We start from the raw sequence: 15,351 nt of genomic DNA on the forward strand, positions 1-15,351 counted from the left end.
ATTTAATCTATTTTGGAATAAGGCTGTAACATATAAAATGTGGAAAAAGTGAAGCACTATGAATGCTTTCTGGATGCACCTCATCTCCACATCTCCATCTGTGGAACAGATAAACAGGTATGTAATCCAGTCACAGTTCTCTGGCCTCAGAAAGGTTATAAACGGAAAGTCTGCGAATGCACTTCAGTGCCTCATTAAGTAATGTGATTAGCAGTCAGTGGGTGGACACAAATGAGACATCTAAAACCCAGGCCGACCTAATCTCCAAAACACAAAATATAGAGTTTTCCACTTTCTCTCAGGTTGTTCTGTGTCGCTGATATTTTAGTTGCAACTCCTGATGGAAAAATGCATGAAGGTCTTTCACTTTTACAGTGCAGCAAAGCACACAGCCATCTGCCTCTGTGTAGACGGACGCATCTTAATCCAGATTATGGCTGCAGCATAAACGTTTTTTTTTTTTTTTCCCCCTAGTCAACAGTGTGTCCTTGATAGCACAGGCAGGTCGGTTAGCCTAGCTCCAATTTGACCACCAGCAATCAATCTAAAGGACTTCTATAGTGGAAATCGAGGATTCAGACCCAAATATTTCAGGAAATCGCAACTTGGCATCAAGCTAGAGACTCCGGCGTGGTAAATAATGGCGTTTTTAATCAAAAGTATGGTGGGGAACCCATTGAAAGGAATGGGACTTGGAGGAGGAGATGAAAAGGCTGAAGAGGAGACCCCTAAAGACCCTGCGGCCGCTGCCGGGATGACTCGAGAAGAATATGAGGAGTACCAGAAACAGCTTGTGGAGGAGAAGTAAGTCAAGTTTAGGCCCTAATTTTGCTTGCATACATGACATTAAATGACCTTGACAAAGTGGATTGGAGAATCTTATATGTTGCATCTTGCAGTTAAAGTTGCTGTTATTTCCACTTTTAAGATTTATTATTAGTTCTTAGTGAGATTTAATACAATCCCAATGTTATCAAAACTCTAAGCAAGTTGATTTTGGATTTCCTTCTGTATTTTCCACACTCAAAGTCAATCATACATCACAGAAAATGTGTGTTCAGATTAAATTGTAATACATTGATTTCCATTGCTATACAAGCAATGATGCATACTCATGAAGGCATTATTTATTCTCAGTAATAATGCAAAATTACTGGTAGTCATACCTCATCCTGATGCATTAAATATGATAACGTCAATGATGAAAGATGAACAGATTCGATGTTGCTATCAGAAAGTAAGCGTCAGGTGCGAGCTGCTAATCAGTCCTAAGAGCAGGGCTTAGCACGGGTTATCCTGGCCTTGTTGAGCTGGATAATGCTATTTTTAGAAACAATCATGATAGCAACCGAGTGCATTGAAAAGTAGAACGTTGAATCTTTGACCTCCTGTGAATATAAAATTTGAAATGTGTTTATGCATTTGTTTTTGTTTTTTTCTTGTTTTTATTTATGGATTTATTTTTCTTTTACATTTATAATTGTATTAATTTACTCATTTATTTGTTAATGTATTATGGTCCTTTATGTATTGATTTATTGGTTTATTTTTTTATTATTTTTTACATATAATTCTGAATGTATTATGTTGAATTTTTTATTTATTTGATTTTATAGATAGTTATGAATAGATTAATTATTTAGGTATTTATTTGTTTGTTTTCACACTAATTATGAATTAATTGTTTATTTTGTTTGATTTAAGTATTTATTTATTGTTCGTTTGTTTGTTTGTTTGTTTTCACATGTAATTAGGATTAGATTATTCATTTTTATTTTTCAAATATTTTTATTTGTTTGTTTGTTTGTTTAAGTATTCATTATTTGTTTGTTTTCACACTAATTATGAATGGATTGTTTATTTTGTTTATTTATTTATTAAGTATTAATTTATTGTTTTTTGTTTTACATATAATTATGAATGGATTTTTATTGTCATTATTTTTTATTATTTTTTCATTTGGTTGTTTTACAAATGATGAATGGATTGTTTATTTTGTTTAAGTATTTATTTATTTTTGTTTGTGTAATTATGAATGGATTATTTATTTACTTATGTATTGTTTGTTTTCAAGTAATTTGGAATGGTTTATTTATTATTTATTTTTAATAATTTTTTATTAATTTATTTATTTAAGCATTTATTATTTGTTTTCACACGTAATTATGAATTAATTGTTTATTTTGTTTATTTATTTAGGTATTTATTATTTGTTTGTTTTTAAACGTAGTTATGAATGTATTATTTTGCTTTTTAATTTAATTAGTTTTTAGTTTTTACATGTAATTATGGATTATTTATTTATTTACTTCATTTATTGTTTGTTTGTTTTCACATGTAATTATGAATGGATTAATTATTTTTATTTATTTTTATTGGTTTAAGTATTTATTTTTGTTTGCTTTTATGAATGGATTATGCATTTTATTTTTTGTAACCAGGCCTCAACCGTCAGCCATTTTGCTTTTTGTTATAAAGATTTAACTGACATTTATTTATGACTTATTCATCGTGGTTTTAAAATTGGAGTCTGATTTTATTGTTTTATCTGAACATTCAAAAACAACAACAACAACAACAACAATAATAATAATAATTAGTCAACGTTATTACATAACCAAAATAATACATTTAAATAATGGTGTTCATTCAAGCTTGCTTCAAGCTTTCTTGTCTACTTATACATTTACTTAGTACCAGTCATATGTACAATATGTGATTTTACAGTTTAGTCAACATCTGACGTGGATCCAAACCTTTTATCAAAATTGTCCTTAAACTATTTAACAACAAGAATATTTTTGATCCACTTCAAATGTTGACTACTGTATTTTGAAATCTTAAAGACAACACATTTTGATTAGGCTGTTAGATTTTGTCTTGAGGGAATAAAGAGATTTCCAAAATCAAGCATGAAAAAAAAACCAACATCAGATATGTTGATTGCAACTATTACTATGTTTAATCCGAAGATTTAATATTCCTCATGTTCAGCTGAGGTAACTGTTGATGCTAGTTGCTAAGTAGAAATATGAGCATGTCAGAAACAGATGATTCATACAATAAACACACATGTCTGCTGTGAGATTACATCGAAACATCTCAAGATCTTTGTGTAGCTTCAGTTCAAACACCCGCAGGATTTCACGATCTACTTTTTATAGCCGTATAGCGCTTGCCCGAAACAATGACTGTAAGCATCTGAAGCTCTTGATCTCAAATTAAGCTGTAAAGCTAAAGCCCGGAGGTCATTTCATTTGCTTACAGTCTTCTGTCACGCACAAACAGCAATGCATGTTGTCCACAGAATTATACATGTTTAGGGAGGAATGATTTTTTTTTTTACATTAAAATCACAAGATTTGTATCCACTGTATTGCACAGACTTAATAAAAAAAAAGCTAGATTATAAACTGTTTTTGTCTTTGCATGTGATAATGTATTGTCAACATATCTGTGATCCACAGAATGGAAAGAGATGCAGATTTCTTGCACAAGAAAGCAGAGAGGGCGACTCTGAGGGTCTGTCTAAGAGAAAAATACAGACTTCCCAAAGTAAGACACTTTTCTACCCCTCTTCCTTCTCAAATACAAACATCAGTCGTTTTTTAGGTTATTCAGGTATAAATTGAGTATAAACAACCAATTAAGATTCTAAGTTTATACACACTCAAACTTTTGCTGCTTGATTAATCTAAATGAGTTGAAACAATTCAATTGTTAAGGTTTTTTGGAGACAACTAATTATTTTGTTCAATCCACCTCAGTTTGAAGAAATAATTAGGTTACTTATTTGATTTGTGTTGGGGCAACATGAAGGAATTGTGTGAAACCCAGCATTTCTTTTACAGTGCACTCAATTAATTTGGTTTGGGACAACATAAATGAATTAAGTTAACTCATTAATTTTTACAAATTTAAATAGATTGAACATAAAAAATTAAGTTTTCCGCCAACAAATCTCTGGAGTTGTTTCAGCTCGTTTTAAATAAATAGTTTTAAACAAACAGCAAACATCATTTTGTGATGTGTTTACAGGCACACTATCAGATTTTTCAAGGGCGTTTCTTTCTGTATGCCCACCAGTACTGCATTTATTTGCGCCGAATTACTGTACAAAACAGCAATATTATTATTTTCATGTATTCTACATTGTAATGAATTACTGTAAAAATTCAGCTTCTTTTATCCAGTCTTCTGTCAATTGATTCTTCGAAATTTGTCCAAATAGGCTGATGGTGCTCATCAAATATTGTGCTGATTCATTTTTTTGTTGAAACTCATACACGTGTTGTTTTTTTCTTCTTAAAAAAATATATAGACAAGTTTCTCTCCTGGATTATTTTAATTCTTGATGTTTAAGAAAACAAGGAATTTTTCACAGTATTTGCTATTGTATTTTGTTTTTTTAAAGAAAGGCCTATTTCTTTTAGTTTTGCTTAAATGTTTTTTAATTAGTTTTTTAGGGTCAAAATTATTAGCACCTTTGGGAAATATATTTTTTTGATTGGCTAAAGAACAAACCACGGTTGTCCAATGACTTGGCATGGAATGATAACCGTGGTTTGCAAAAGTCATGGTTTTGAAACCGCTAAAAATTTGTTATACCATTCCCAAGGGTATGTAAGGTTTTTAAATGTTTTTTTGAAACTAATAAAGACAGCAGAAGTCAATGATTTATTTGAATTATTTAGCCTGACATGTTTTCTGCTCCAAAATGTTTTAAATGTTTGCTAAAATAAAATGTATTGTGTTTATTGGGAGAAAAAAAATGTTTTCTTTACTCGGACATTTAAAAATAACATGTTTTAAAGCAGTAATCACTATAGTGTGACACTGTGGTATTTTTATTCAAGGTTTTCATACTGTCAGAAACTTATACCGGCTCATGCCTACCAATGACTTGCCTATAGTTAACCTATTTAAGCCATTAAATTGCATTTTAAGCTGGACGCTAGCATCTTGAAAAATAAATAGTATGTACTGTCATCAAGTCAAAGACAAGTTAGTTATTAAAACAATAATGTTAAATATTTTGTTGTAAAAAATCTTCTCAATATGGGAAATATTTGAAAAAATGTAAATAATTTTGACTTGAGCTGTATGATAATCTTATTTTATAGCAGTATTCTCTAACATTATCTTTACAGTCAACTCCATGTATAAACCTGAATAAACTAAATTATGAACTGTGGTGCATGTTAAAGACAAACTCAACAATTCATTAACATTTGAATCCTCTTTTAGCATTTTACTTTCCACTTAAATAGTCCTGCAGTCAATGTATAATAAATAATGTTGCCTTACACTGCAGGACATATGGGAATATATGCACAAAAGCGGTCACTAGGGTACAGTGTTGGGGAAAGTTACATTTAAAAGTGATATCTTACAATCTTGAGTCACTTTTTAAAAGATAACTAATTGTAGTTAGTTATTTTTTAAGGAAAGTAATGTGTTGATAGTGTGATAGATACAATTAATTCATAAATTTAATTAAATAGTTGGCACAATAGCCTAATGCAGGGGTGACCAAACTTGGTCCTTGAGGGGCAGTGTCCTGCAAAGTTTAGTTCCAACCCCAATCAGACACACCTGGGTTATCTAATCAAGCTCTTAGGCTTTCTAGAAACCTCCATGCAGGTGTGTTGTGGCAAGTTGGAAATGGAATCTACAGGACACCGGCCCTCCAGGATCAAGTTTTGACAGCCCAGGCCTAGTGGTTAGCGCACCGACATATGATGCAGTAGCACATCAGGGCGTCCCGAGTTCAAATCCAGGCTCGAGGACATTTCCCTACCATAATATTTATTTATTTAGTCTATGCTGGGCGTAAGGTTTTAATATATTACTTTTTAAAAGTAGCTTTCCAGAAACTGCTGACACATTTGTACTTGAATGTTCCATGTTGTTACCTAATGGCCCGTTTTTACTGAGTGGTACAGTAAGGTACAGTTCGGTACGCTTTTATAGCTGTTTCCACTGTCAAAAAGTACCAAAAAATGAACCATACCACTTTTTTGGGTACCCTTTTGAAAGGGTACCTAGCACAACAAAAGGGTACCAAAAGCTGGAGCTAGACGCGCAGCTGACCGCTATTTTTTTACACAGATGTGTCACTAGCTCATGCACAAGCCAGGAGAATGAAAATAAAGGAAGCAGCATTTTTTTTAAATACACAGCCGAGACATTACACCATAAAAGTATATAATAAGGGTACCTACCACAGCAACATACACAAGTATTTATGTGTATAAAGCATCTGTTCTGTGAGAAACGCTTCTCATATGATACGTGAACGACTTGTAAAGCTTTACATTTTCTAGATCAAGAATGACGTCGACTGAAACTTTGTTGTACACCACACACACCATTGGTACCTTTTTGGCAGTGGAAACGCAAGCCTGATAAAGGTGACCTGTACTGTACCACTCAGTGGAAACGGGCCAAAAGGATCCAAATTGTACTTTTAAAGGTTCATACACTGTTATTAGTGCCTAAAAACTACAAACTGTAGCTTTGAAAAGGTGCTGCCACAGTTTTTTTTACCTTTATTTTTGAGGGTCTTATCATGACACTTATCATCATAACAAAAGTCAAACAATTAATAGGAGCATTTAAATTAATGTTGTGTAAAAAAATACAGTGTACAGATTTCCGGGACACATGATAAAATGATTGGGGTGATTTTAAAAAATTAACGCGTCTCTGATCCACATAGTTAATGTATTCCTGTAATGTCAAAGATCAGTTTTTGGCACCATTTCTCCAGTTCCACATGCTACTTCAGACTTTATCATTCTTTTTACAGTTGCGACAGCATATTAGAATAAAGCAATGTATAACAAGGACATAAATTGATTCAAGAGACGTCAAACAAAAGAAAAAAAAGAATGCTTTTTTCACAGTTTCATTTTGAAATAAATGCTTTTTATAATTGTGACACAAGCAGCAAAAACTAAATTCAAATTTGGAAAGAATGACTACAATAATAATATGAATTATTCATCCAAAAAGCAAAATTCTATCGTTTATGATGGATGCTTTTTCCAACAAACTTCATACTGACGTGCTCACGGTGACCCGAGTTCGATTCCTGGCTCGAGGTCCTTTGTCGATCCTACCCCTCACTCTACTGCGAATGCTTTACTGTCTGAAATCTCTACTGTCCTATCATAATAAAAGTAAAAAAAAAAAACTAAAAAAATTTGTAAAAAATAAAACAACAATTGAGGGTTATAAATTATTATTTTTTTCTTTTTTTCTTCTTTTTTGGTGAACTGCCCCTTTAAGCACTAAACAAAATATTAGATTTTTGCTGGATTATGTGACATTAAAAAATTCAGCTCTGCTGTCTCAGGGATGAATTAAATTTTAAAATATTTGAAAATACTTATTTAAAATAATAATAATATTCATTTAATAATATTAATTCATTTTTGATCAAACAAATGCAGCCTTCTGAGTGTAGGACACTTCCTAAAACCTTTTTTTATTATCTTAAAGAGAGAGCACACAAAAATAAAAATTAGCTCTTATTTAACTCACACAAGTAATGTTCAGTTGAACAATAAAGATTATTTTTGGATGAAACTGTTCCTTGGTATTTCTTAAATCGTGAAGTCAATAAAAATATACAGGTAAAACTAGTTTAAAGAGGGGTAATTTACTCAAATGTTCATTTACTCATTATTTATTCCCCTTTAAGTGCCTCTTAAGTTTAATAAGTTTCCTTTTCTGTTGAACACAAAAGAAGATTTTTCCATAGTAGGAAAAACAAATACTATAGAAGTCAATATTTACTGGTTTCCAGCATATTTTACATGATTTTCTTTTGTGGTTAACAGAAGAAAGAAACGAGCATTAAAAGTTTATGAAGTGAAACAATCAGGTCTGTAAAACAAACTAAACATATCTTTACAACAGTATTACCTTTAATCTGCTGCCTCGCCAAACAGCATTTGTGACAATCTGGATTACTGAACTATCCCTGTATTTATCTCTGTTTGTTCCGAGTCCTCATCCAGCACTATATGAGCTTGTTTACCCGTTTTCTCCTCAGAGCGAGCAGGACGAGAACATGCTGCAGATGGCCGGAGACGATGTGGACGTTCCTGAAGAGCTACTGAAGATGGTGGATGAGGATGCCACAGAAGAAGAGGAGAAGGACTCCATCATGGGCCAGATTCAGAATCTACAAAACATGGACATGGATCAGATCAAAGAGAAAGCCAGCGCTACGTTGACAGAGATGAAGTCCAAGGCCGAGGAGAAATGTTCTGTCATGTAGGGGTTTAACAAACTTGCGCATTTCTACACACAACATTAACAACAACAAAAAAGGTCAGGATTTTGATTTGGAGGAGATTTGAGGAGAAAAAAAATGTGCACTGCAAAACAAAAAAAGGCTTTTCTTACCTGAAGTTTTTGTCTTGTTACTATATAGTGCAAATATCTAAAATTAAGAAGCATTTTTAGACAAGTAATGTTTTCAGAAACAATGTCAAATTCTTATCCCGAGTTCAGACTGCATGATTTTAGCCCCTAATTTTGACTTGCCAAGAGTTTTTGAGAAATCGCAGACAAATGACTGAAATCACAAGCAAATCGGTGCTCTTTCACGTAAGTAACAATCACACAGTGTGAACTATCAAAGATCTGAGAGAATCGCTGATGAGTTGCACAACGCCCGTGAGATATTTGGCATGCTAAACATCTGGAGCTGTCGGCTATTCAAATCATGCTGTGTGAAATGTGTTCTGATTGAAAAATAACATCCACGATCACCTACAGCCAATGAGAGAGCAGCATCCACTAGTAAGAATATCTGCAGGCCAACGGGAGGATGGGGGAGAAGTTAAAAATGCTTCTTTTCGGTCTATTTGGACGCAAGAAATGGAGGAAAAACTAGTAGAAATTTGGCAGAGGCACCCATGCCTGTTTGATGTGTTATCTGAGCTATATCACAACCGGGTCAAGAAAAAAAAAAGTTGTGGAGAAATTGCTAATTCCCTTCAATAGCCAGGTGAGGCTGAGCACAACAAGTACAACAGTTTCTACCTCACTAAAGGCTTCTTTCTCATTGTGTAATTATTAACAAAGTATATACTACGCGACCTCACATTGTTTCCATGTCACTTCTCACTTGTGTTTGATTGTAAGACGTAGTTTGTTGGTCGATTCTACCTGTTGTAAAGCCATGCAGTGTGAAACCTGTCACCGATCCATCCTACAGTGTAAACACAGCAGCGAACGAATGCTATCCCAGATTGTCATGCAGTGTGAAAACATCTGTGATGCAACTACTTTGAAAATCGTGCTGTCTGAACTCGGCGTTAGGGTTTTTGTCTTCTTTCTAGTACAAATATCTAAAAATTCTTAAGCATTTTTTAGATATTGTTTTCAGAAACTATGTCAAATTCTGCTAAAAAAATGCAGAAGCATAGATTGAGAAGCATTTTTAGACAAGCAACACTTTAAAAAATATGTTTGCTGATTGTTCAAACTAATTTATGAGTTGAATAAACGATTTTTGGGGGCGTTTTTGAGAACTAGATTGTTTAATGTTTAATCAACTTAAATTTGTAAAAACAGTTGAGTTAACTCGACTAACTTAATCGATTTGAGTTGGGACAACATGAAGGAATTGTGTGGAACCCATCATTTTTTTACATTGATGTTTTTAGAAACAATGTCGAATTGAAGTGTGTTTTTCCTGAAAACAATCAAAAACAAAAGTAAAAAGAATTAGTTTTAGTTTAAAAAGTTTACTTTGCTTAAACTCACTTTTTAGCTTGTTTTAAGAAAAAACACATTTAATTTTGACTTCTTATTTCTAAAAACAATGCAATATTATTACTTCAAATCAAATCACTTTTATTGTAATGTAATGTGTGCTATGATGAGTGAAAAGTTTAGGTGAAAAGCTTGTCTACACTAAAAAAATAAAATAAAAAAAAACTGACGACCTCACAATTCCTTTAGTTGTTCCAACACAAATTAAGTTAACTCCATTATACGTAAAACATTTAAGTTGTCCCCCAAAAAACCTGAAGAAATGCATTGTTTCAACTCATTTTACATATGTAGTTTAAAGATGCACCAAAAGGCATTTTTTGAGCTTAAATGCTTCTTGATGTAAAAATGTTTTAATATTCTGACTAGAAACAAATATTTATGCATTCATTTTCTTTCGGTCATTTTAGTTTATTCAATTCACTTATAGCGCATGTCTTTGGACTGTGGGGGAAACCAGAGCATGTGGAGGAAACCCACGGGGAGAACGTGCAAACATCACAGTAATGCCAACTTACCTTGCTGGCAATCAAACCAGTGACCTTCTTGCTGTGAGGCAACAGTGTTAACCACTGAGCCACTGTGCCGCCACTAGAAACTAACTAATAATCTAAATAAGAAAAGCTTGTTTTTTTATGCAGTGCATGTGATTTTTAGTTATTTTATTTATTTATTTATTTATTTATTTTTTGTCCTGGCATTTTTAATTTAAGTTTGATCAACTGTGATCGATGATTGAATTTTGATCTAAAAATGTGGAAGGGTAACTCGCAAATGTTTTTCTTTTTGTTTTTTAATCCCCAAAAGCTGCTACATCTGATTGTAGGTCAGATTTTGGCTCTCGGTTTTGCTGTTGGACTTTATTTTTTTGTGTGTGGTATTTGAATAAACGCTTAGTAGCCTATTTTCCTCTCCTTTCCCCATTTTTTTCTGTTGCAATATTTACTTGTAAATATATCATAAACATATAATGACTTGAAGAAGAGGTGGAGAAGCTCTGTTTAAAACCCCTTCTGCTTTTTTGCACAAGGGATGAGATGAATGTGTACTGTTGAACTTTTTTCTTTAGCATTGATGCATATTGTTGTAATGCTTTTTAGGACTCTTTAGTTTTAATGTCATCACATTTTGTGAGAGGTAAATAGGCATGAATAGGATGTGTAAGAACAGATTAAATATGAATAAAAACAGATTATTTAAAAAGCTTTGGGTCTCTTGTGTATTTGTGACCAAAGTACAGACATGTTTGTGAGGTTTTTAATGACATGACGTTTTAATGTTATGCGTCATGTAGCTTTATGTTTACAAGAAAACAACAAAATCCGACGACAAAAAGTGTTTGGGAAATTATTTATTTATTTTTAAATCTGTTTTTTTTTAAGCTAAAAACTTCATGGTTATTAATAAGATTGTGTTACTATGGTGTTTAAAAGATTACGGCTATCAGGATCAGGAAGTCAGACTAATCTAGTCTTTTTATAAGACATAAATAAAGAATTGTCATACTAAACAGTTAAATGAAATTAAATGTTTCTTCATTTTTTTATGTAGAGATGTATTGTAAAATGATATTTGCCTATAATTAGCAATGTATAATAATTAGAAAAGAGAATGGAAATATTGCTAAAATTGTAATTAAGTGAACAAGGTTTTTTAAAGTTTTGAATTTGGTGTACTTCAGAAATGTACTTTAGTATTTTAAGTTTTACATATATTTTCTATTTTTTCCTGGAAAAAAAACATACTCGTATATGTTAATTTGCCAAATTTAATAAGAACAAATATGCAAATATTTAAAAAAAAAATAAAACTAATATTAGATAGATGGATAGATCTTAGCCACATATTTGAAATAATGTGTCAAAACAAACAGACCCTAGTTATATACATATGTTTTTTGCAACATAACTATTAAACATAATTAACAACATAAAAAAAGCTCTTTAAAAACAATGTATGCACAACAGACTGTTTATTCAGATTATTTTATTCAGATGTATTTGTAGGTGATTGCATGTGTTCATGGGTGTAGCACTCGGGGGTGGGGGGTATGTCCCCCTCACTTTTAGAGACAGACCCCCCACCCCCCACCAAATGTCACCTATGCCCTTGGAGGTGTTGGATCGCTTAGCTTTACATAAAGGAAAATTAAGACCTTTTAAAATTATTTTAGTCATACAAGACAAGATTTCAGTCTATTTATTTAGACTTTCCAAGGCCTAAAAGTTTTTGAAATTTAAGACTTTTTAAAACCCTGCAGATATAGACAGACTTTTTATAAGATAGATAGATGGATGGATGGATGGATGGATGGATAGATAGATAGTACATATACATCTGTAATTATGTTCATATCTATCTTCATAACCCTGATTATCAATAGCAACCTGTACAAATATCATTCTATTGTAAATCTCTGTTCATAGTTAATACAACCTGTATATAATGTTTACATCCATCTGTAAAATATCACCATAGTTTTTCTGTTGCACTTTATAACTTGTACCTATGTCCTGCACTTGCTGCCATTACACTCCTGGTTAACCTAAACTGCCTTTGAATCCAATCAAATCTAATGTCATACTTGGATAAAACCAGAAAACAAAAAAATAAAGTATATGAGTAAATGTTTTTACACATGCACTTAAATATTAAAATTATATTTTTGTGTGCTTCTCACTATTTTTACGCCAGTGGGCCCAATAATTAATTTTTTTATCTCGCCTATAGGGCCGGCACTGCATGCACCTGTGTTAATAACCTGAAATTTTGACATTGGTCAAAACAAACTTTTCTTAGTTAAGCCCTTAAAAACATTTTTAACTATGTTTTGAACTGAAAATAAAACAAATAATATGAAATTGAAATAAAAGATACATATTTATTTGAATAAAGTACTGTTTAAAAGTGTTTTTCAGTGTATCTAAACACAGCAGCAGGGTTAAAAATAGGCCTAAAGTACATTTTATTAAAGAAACAATTTTTGTTAATTTTTTTATATTTGACCAAACATTGAGTGTAGCGTTGCATCTCATTTTAACCGTTTTAGAAGCTTTAAAAACATTTAATGAGTTTATATATATATATATATATATATATATATATATATATATATATATATATATATATATATATATATATATATATATTTGTGAGTTCTTATGGCAATGTTATTTCCATATTATTTCGGTTGTATGACTTTTTAATAAGCTATAGGTGACAGAAAAATTTACTTTGTGTGTGCTTAAATATTACCTTTTCCTCTAAAAAAACTTCTATATATTACTAATATAGTTATATTGTTTTAATTATTTGATACATTAATAATATAGGTAAAAAAACGTTTTGAAAGAGTTACACTAAAAAATATTAAGAAGACAAATATTTTTATTTATTTTAGCTCATGTTTCAACTAAATTTAAGTTATACTAAGCTTAACTTAATGGTTTTAGTCAGTTTGATTGATGTAAATTGAGAAGACTAGAAAAAGTTCATTTGATACAAAAAAGTCAGCAAGATTTTTTTTACAGTGTACTGTATTCAAATTCCTATATTTTCCAAAGTGTTTTTCTAGGTATGTGTGTGTATCTTGTGTGAATAAATCTCGAAATACCAACATTATCTGTTGTAATTAGGGAAAAGCCAAACAGTTGAAAGGATTTGTGCTGTTTTGGATAGAGGGGGAAAGTGTGTAATCCCCTCAAATCAGCGTGTGTCCCGCGGATTATCGGACTGCTGTCAATCTTTGTTCGGAGCTAATTACACGTATCCATTCAATATTGAGGAAGTTTGCAAATTCTTCCAATTAACTGCACCTCAATTGTAGGCGAGCTCTCAGGGGTCGCGCTTGCTGCTTGAGATCGCGTTTTGTTCGTGTAACAAAATCCCCCCCAATGTCCGAAAACACTCCACGCTTTAAGTGTGGACCTAAAGTAGAGCTGGCTGCTGTTTTATCGTGTTTCGAGTTGCAATTAGTTAGTTAGGCTTCTTAAATGTTTGACCACCAAAGCGTTCGTAAGTTAGTTCGCTAAATATGTTTTCAGACGCCAATTTAGCCTACTCATCTAATATTTAATATATATAAGTAGGCCGACATATTCCCCTTATTTTACTCCGTCCATTTTAATTTCAAAATTTTCTTTTACAACCAAACATCATTTTTCTCTAGACATCCTACTGTATTTGGAAATACATTATTGTTTTGTTTAAAAAAATATTCCTATATCCTTTCTTGTGCAAATGCTGCAATGTAAAAAATCCTGCTTGCATTAAATTTCTAAACTGAATCAAATTAAAATAAGTTTAATGGACTCAATGCTATGTTGAACTGACTTAAAACAGCTTGCGCAGCTTATAAAATTAAGTTAGAACATGATTAACTTACAGTTGAATAAGTTACAATGACCTAAAAACAAAAGCTGTCAGGACTAATTGATCATATAATTTTTTGGTTTGCAGTGACCCAATGTTGGATCATATGGACAAACACAGTAGTATGGTTAAAAATAGGGCAAATTTACATTTTATTGAAGAAAAAATGTCATTAATTGTCCATATTTGACCAAACATTGGGTTTAATTTTCAGTGTGCGGTTGCATCTCATTTTAACAGTTTTAAATGCATGTTCATGTTATTTTTTTTATATTTATTTATTGCCTTCCAGCTATCATTTCCCCATTGCTAAAATGGTTAGTACGTGATTTTGTTTGTTATTTACGTGATTTACGTAGGCTATACTGCTGTGGTGCAGCATACATGTGCAAATTTACAATTTTAAATTTCTGTTTTAAGGTTGGAGCAAACATCATTTAGGAGTAGTTGGAGCAGCAGAGGCGAATCCATCATGTCCTGGAGTACTGCAGTATTACCAAAACAAGACCATCCTGAAGCTTTTGAATGTGGTTAATATATTGTAGATTGTGGAGACTAAAAGAAACCGGTTGGACAGCCTCTACAGCACACATTCTGCTCCATCAACACTTTGGTCTGTTTCTATTATTTTTCATTATACAAAAGTGTCTGGAACTTAAAACTTAATGGAAATAAAGCATTTTAAATGTTCTTGTAAACTGCAATAAAAGTTTTATTTTTACCAGTAATCGTAGCAATAGTAATGACAGAATGGATAAATATTATGGTAACACTATTTTGATACTGCTCTTTCAACAGACATTTAACTGACTATAAGAAACTTTGCGAGTATGTCAACCTACACGAACCCTCACCCCAACCTAACAGATATTTAAAATCTAATGAGAATTAGTTGCAATATAGCTTAAATTCAACAAACGGGTCATCAACATAAAGTGCGACTAAAACCATTTCTAATAATATCCATTGCTATACAAAAGCTGGTTTGCAAAACCCCAATGTTTGGTAATATGGACAAACACGGTAGGGTTGAAAATAGGGCTAATTTTCATTTTATTGAAGAAAAAATTGTCATTAATTGTCCATATTTGACCAAACATTGGGTTTCATTTTCAGAGTTGGGCGTTGCATCTCATTTTAACAGTTTAAAAAGCTTTTTGAAAGCATTTTCATGTTTTTTTTATA

The 15,351-nt window shown here is 32.0% G+C and overlaps 1 protein-coding gene across 1 annotated transcript; it reads left to right on the forward strand.

Annotated features, from left to right (window-relative positions):
* Positions 1–472: 472 nt before the first annotated feature.
* On the forward strand, positions 473–9,945 carry cplx4a (complexin 4a). The gene is given in 3 exon segments (NM_001077300.1): positions 473–804; positions 3,468–3,555; positions 8,063–9,945. Coding segments are annotated over 3 exon segments (480 nt in total). The 5' UTR covers positions 473–640; the 3' UTR covers positions 8,291–9,945.
* Positions 9,946–15,351: the final 5,406 nt, after the last annotated feature.

The sequence above is a fragment of the Danio rerio genome, chromosome 21, assembly GCF_052040795.2.
Source record: "Danio rerio strain M-AB ecotype USA chromosome 21, GRCz13ab, whole genome shotgun sequence".
NCBI lineage: Eukaryota > Metazoa > Chordata > Actinopteri > Cypriniformes > Danionidae > Danio > Danio rerio.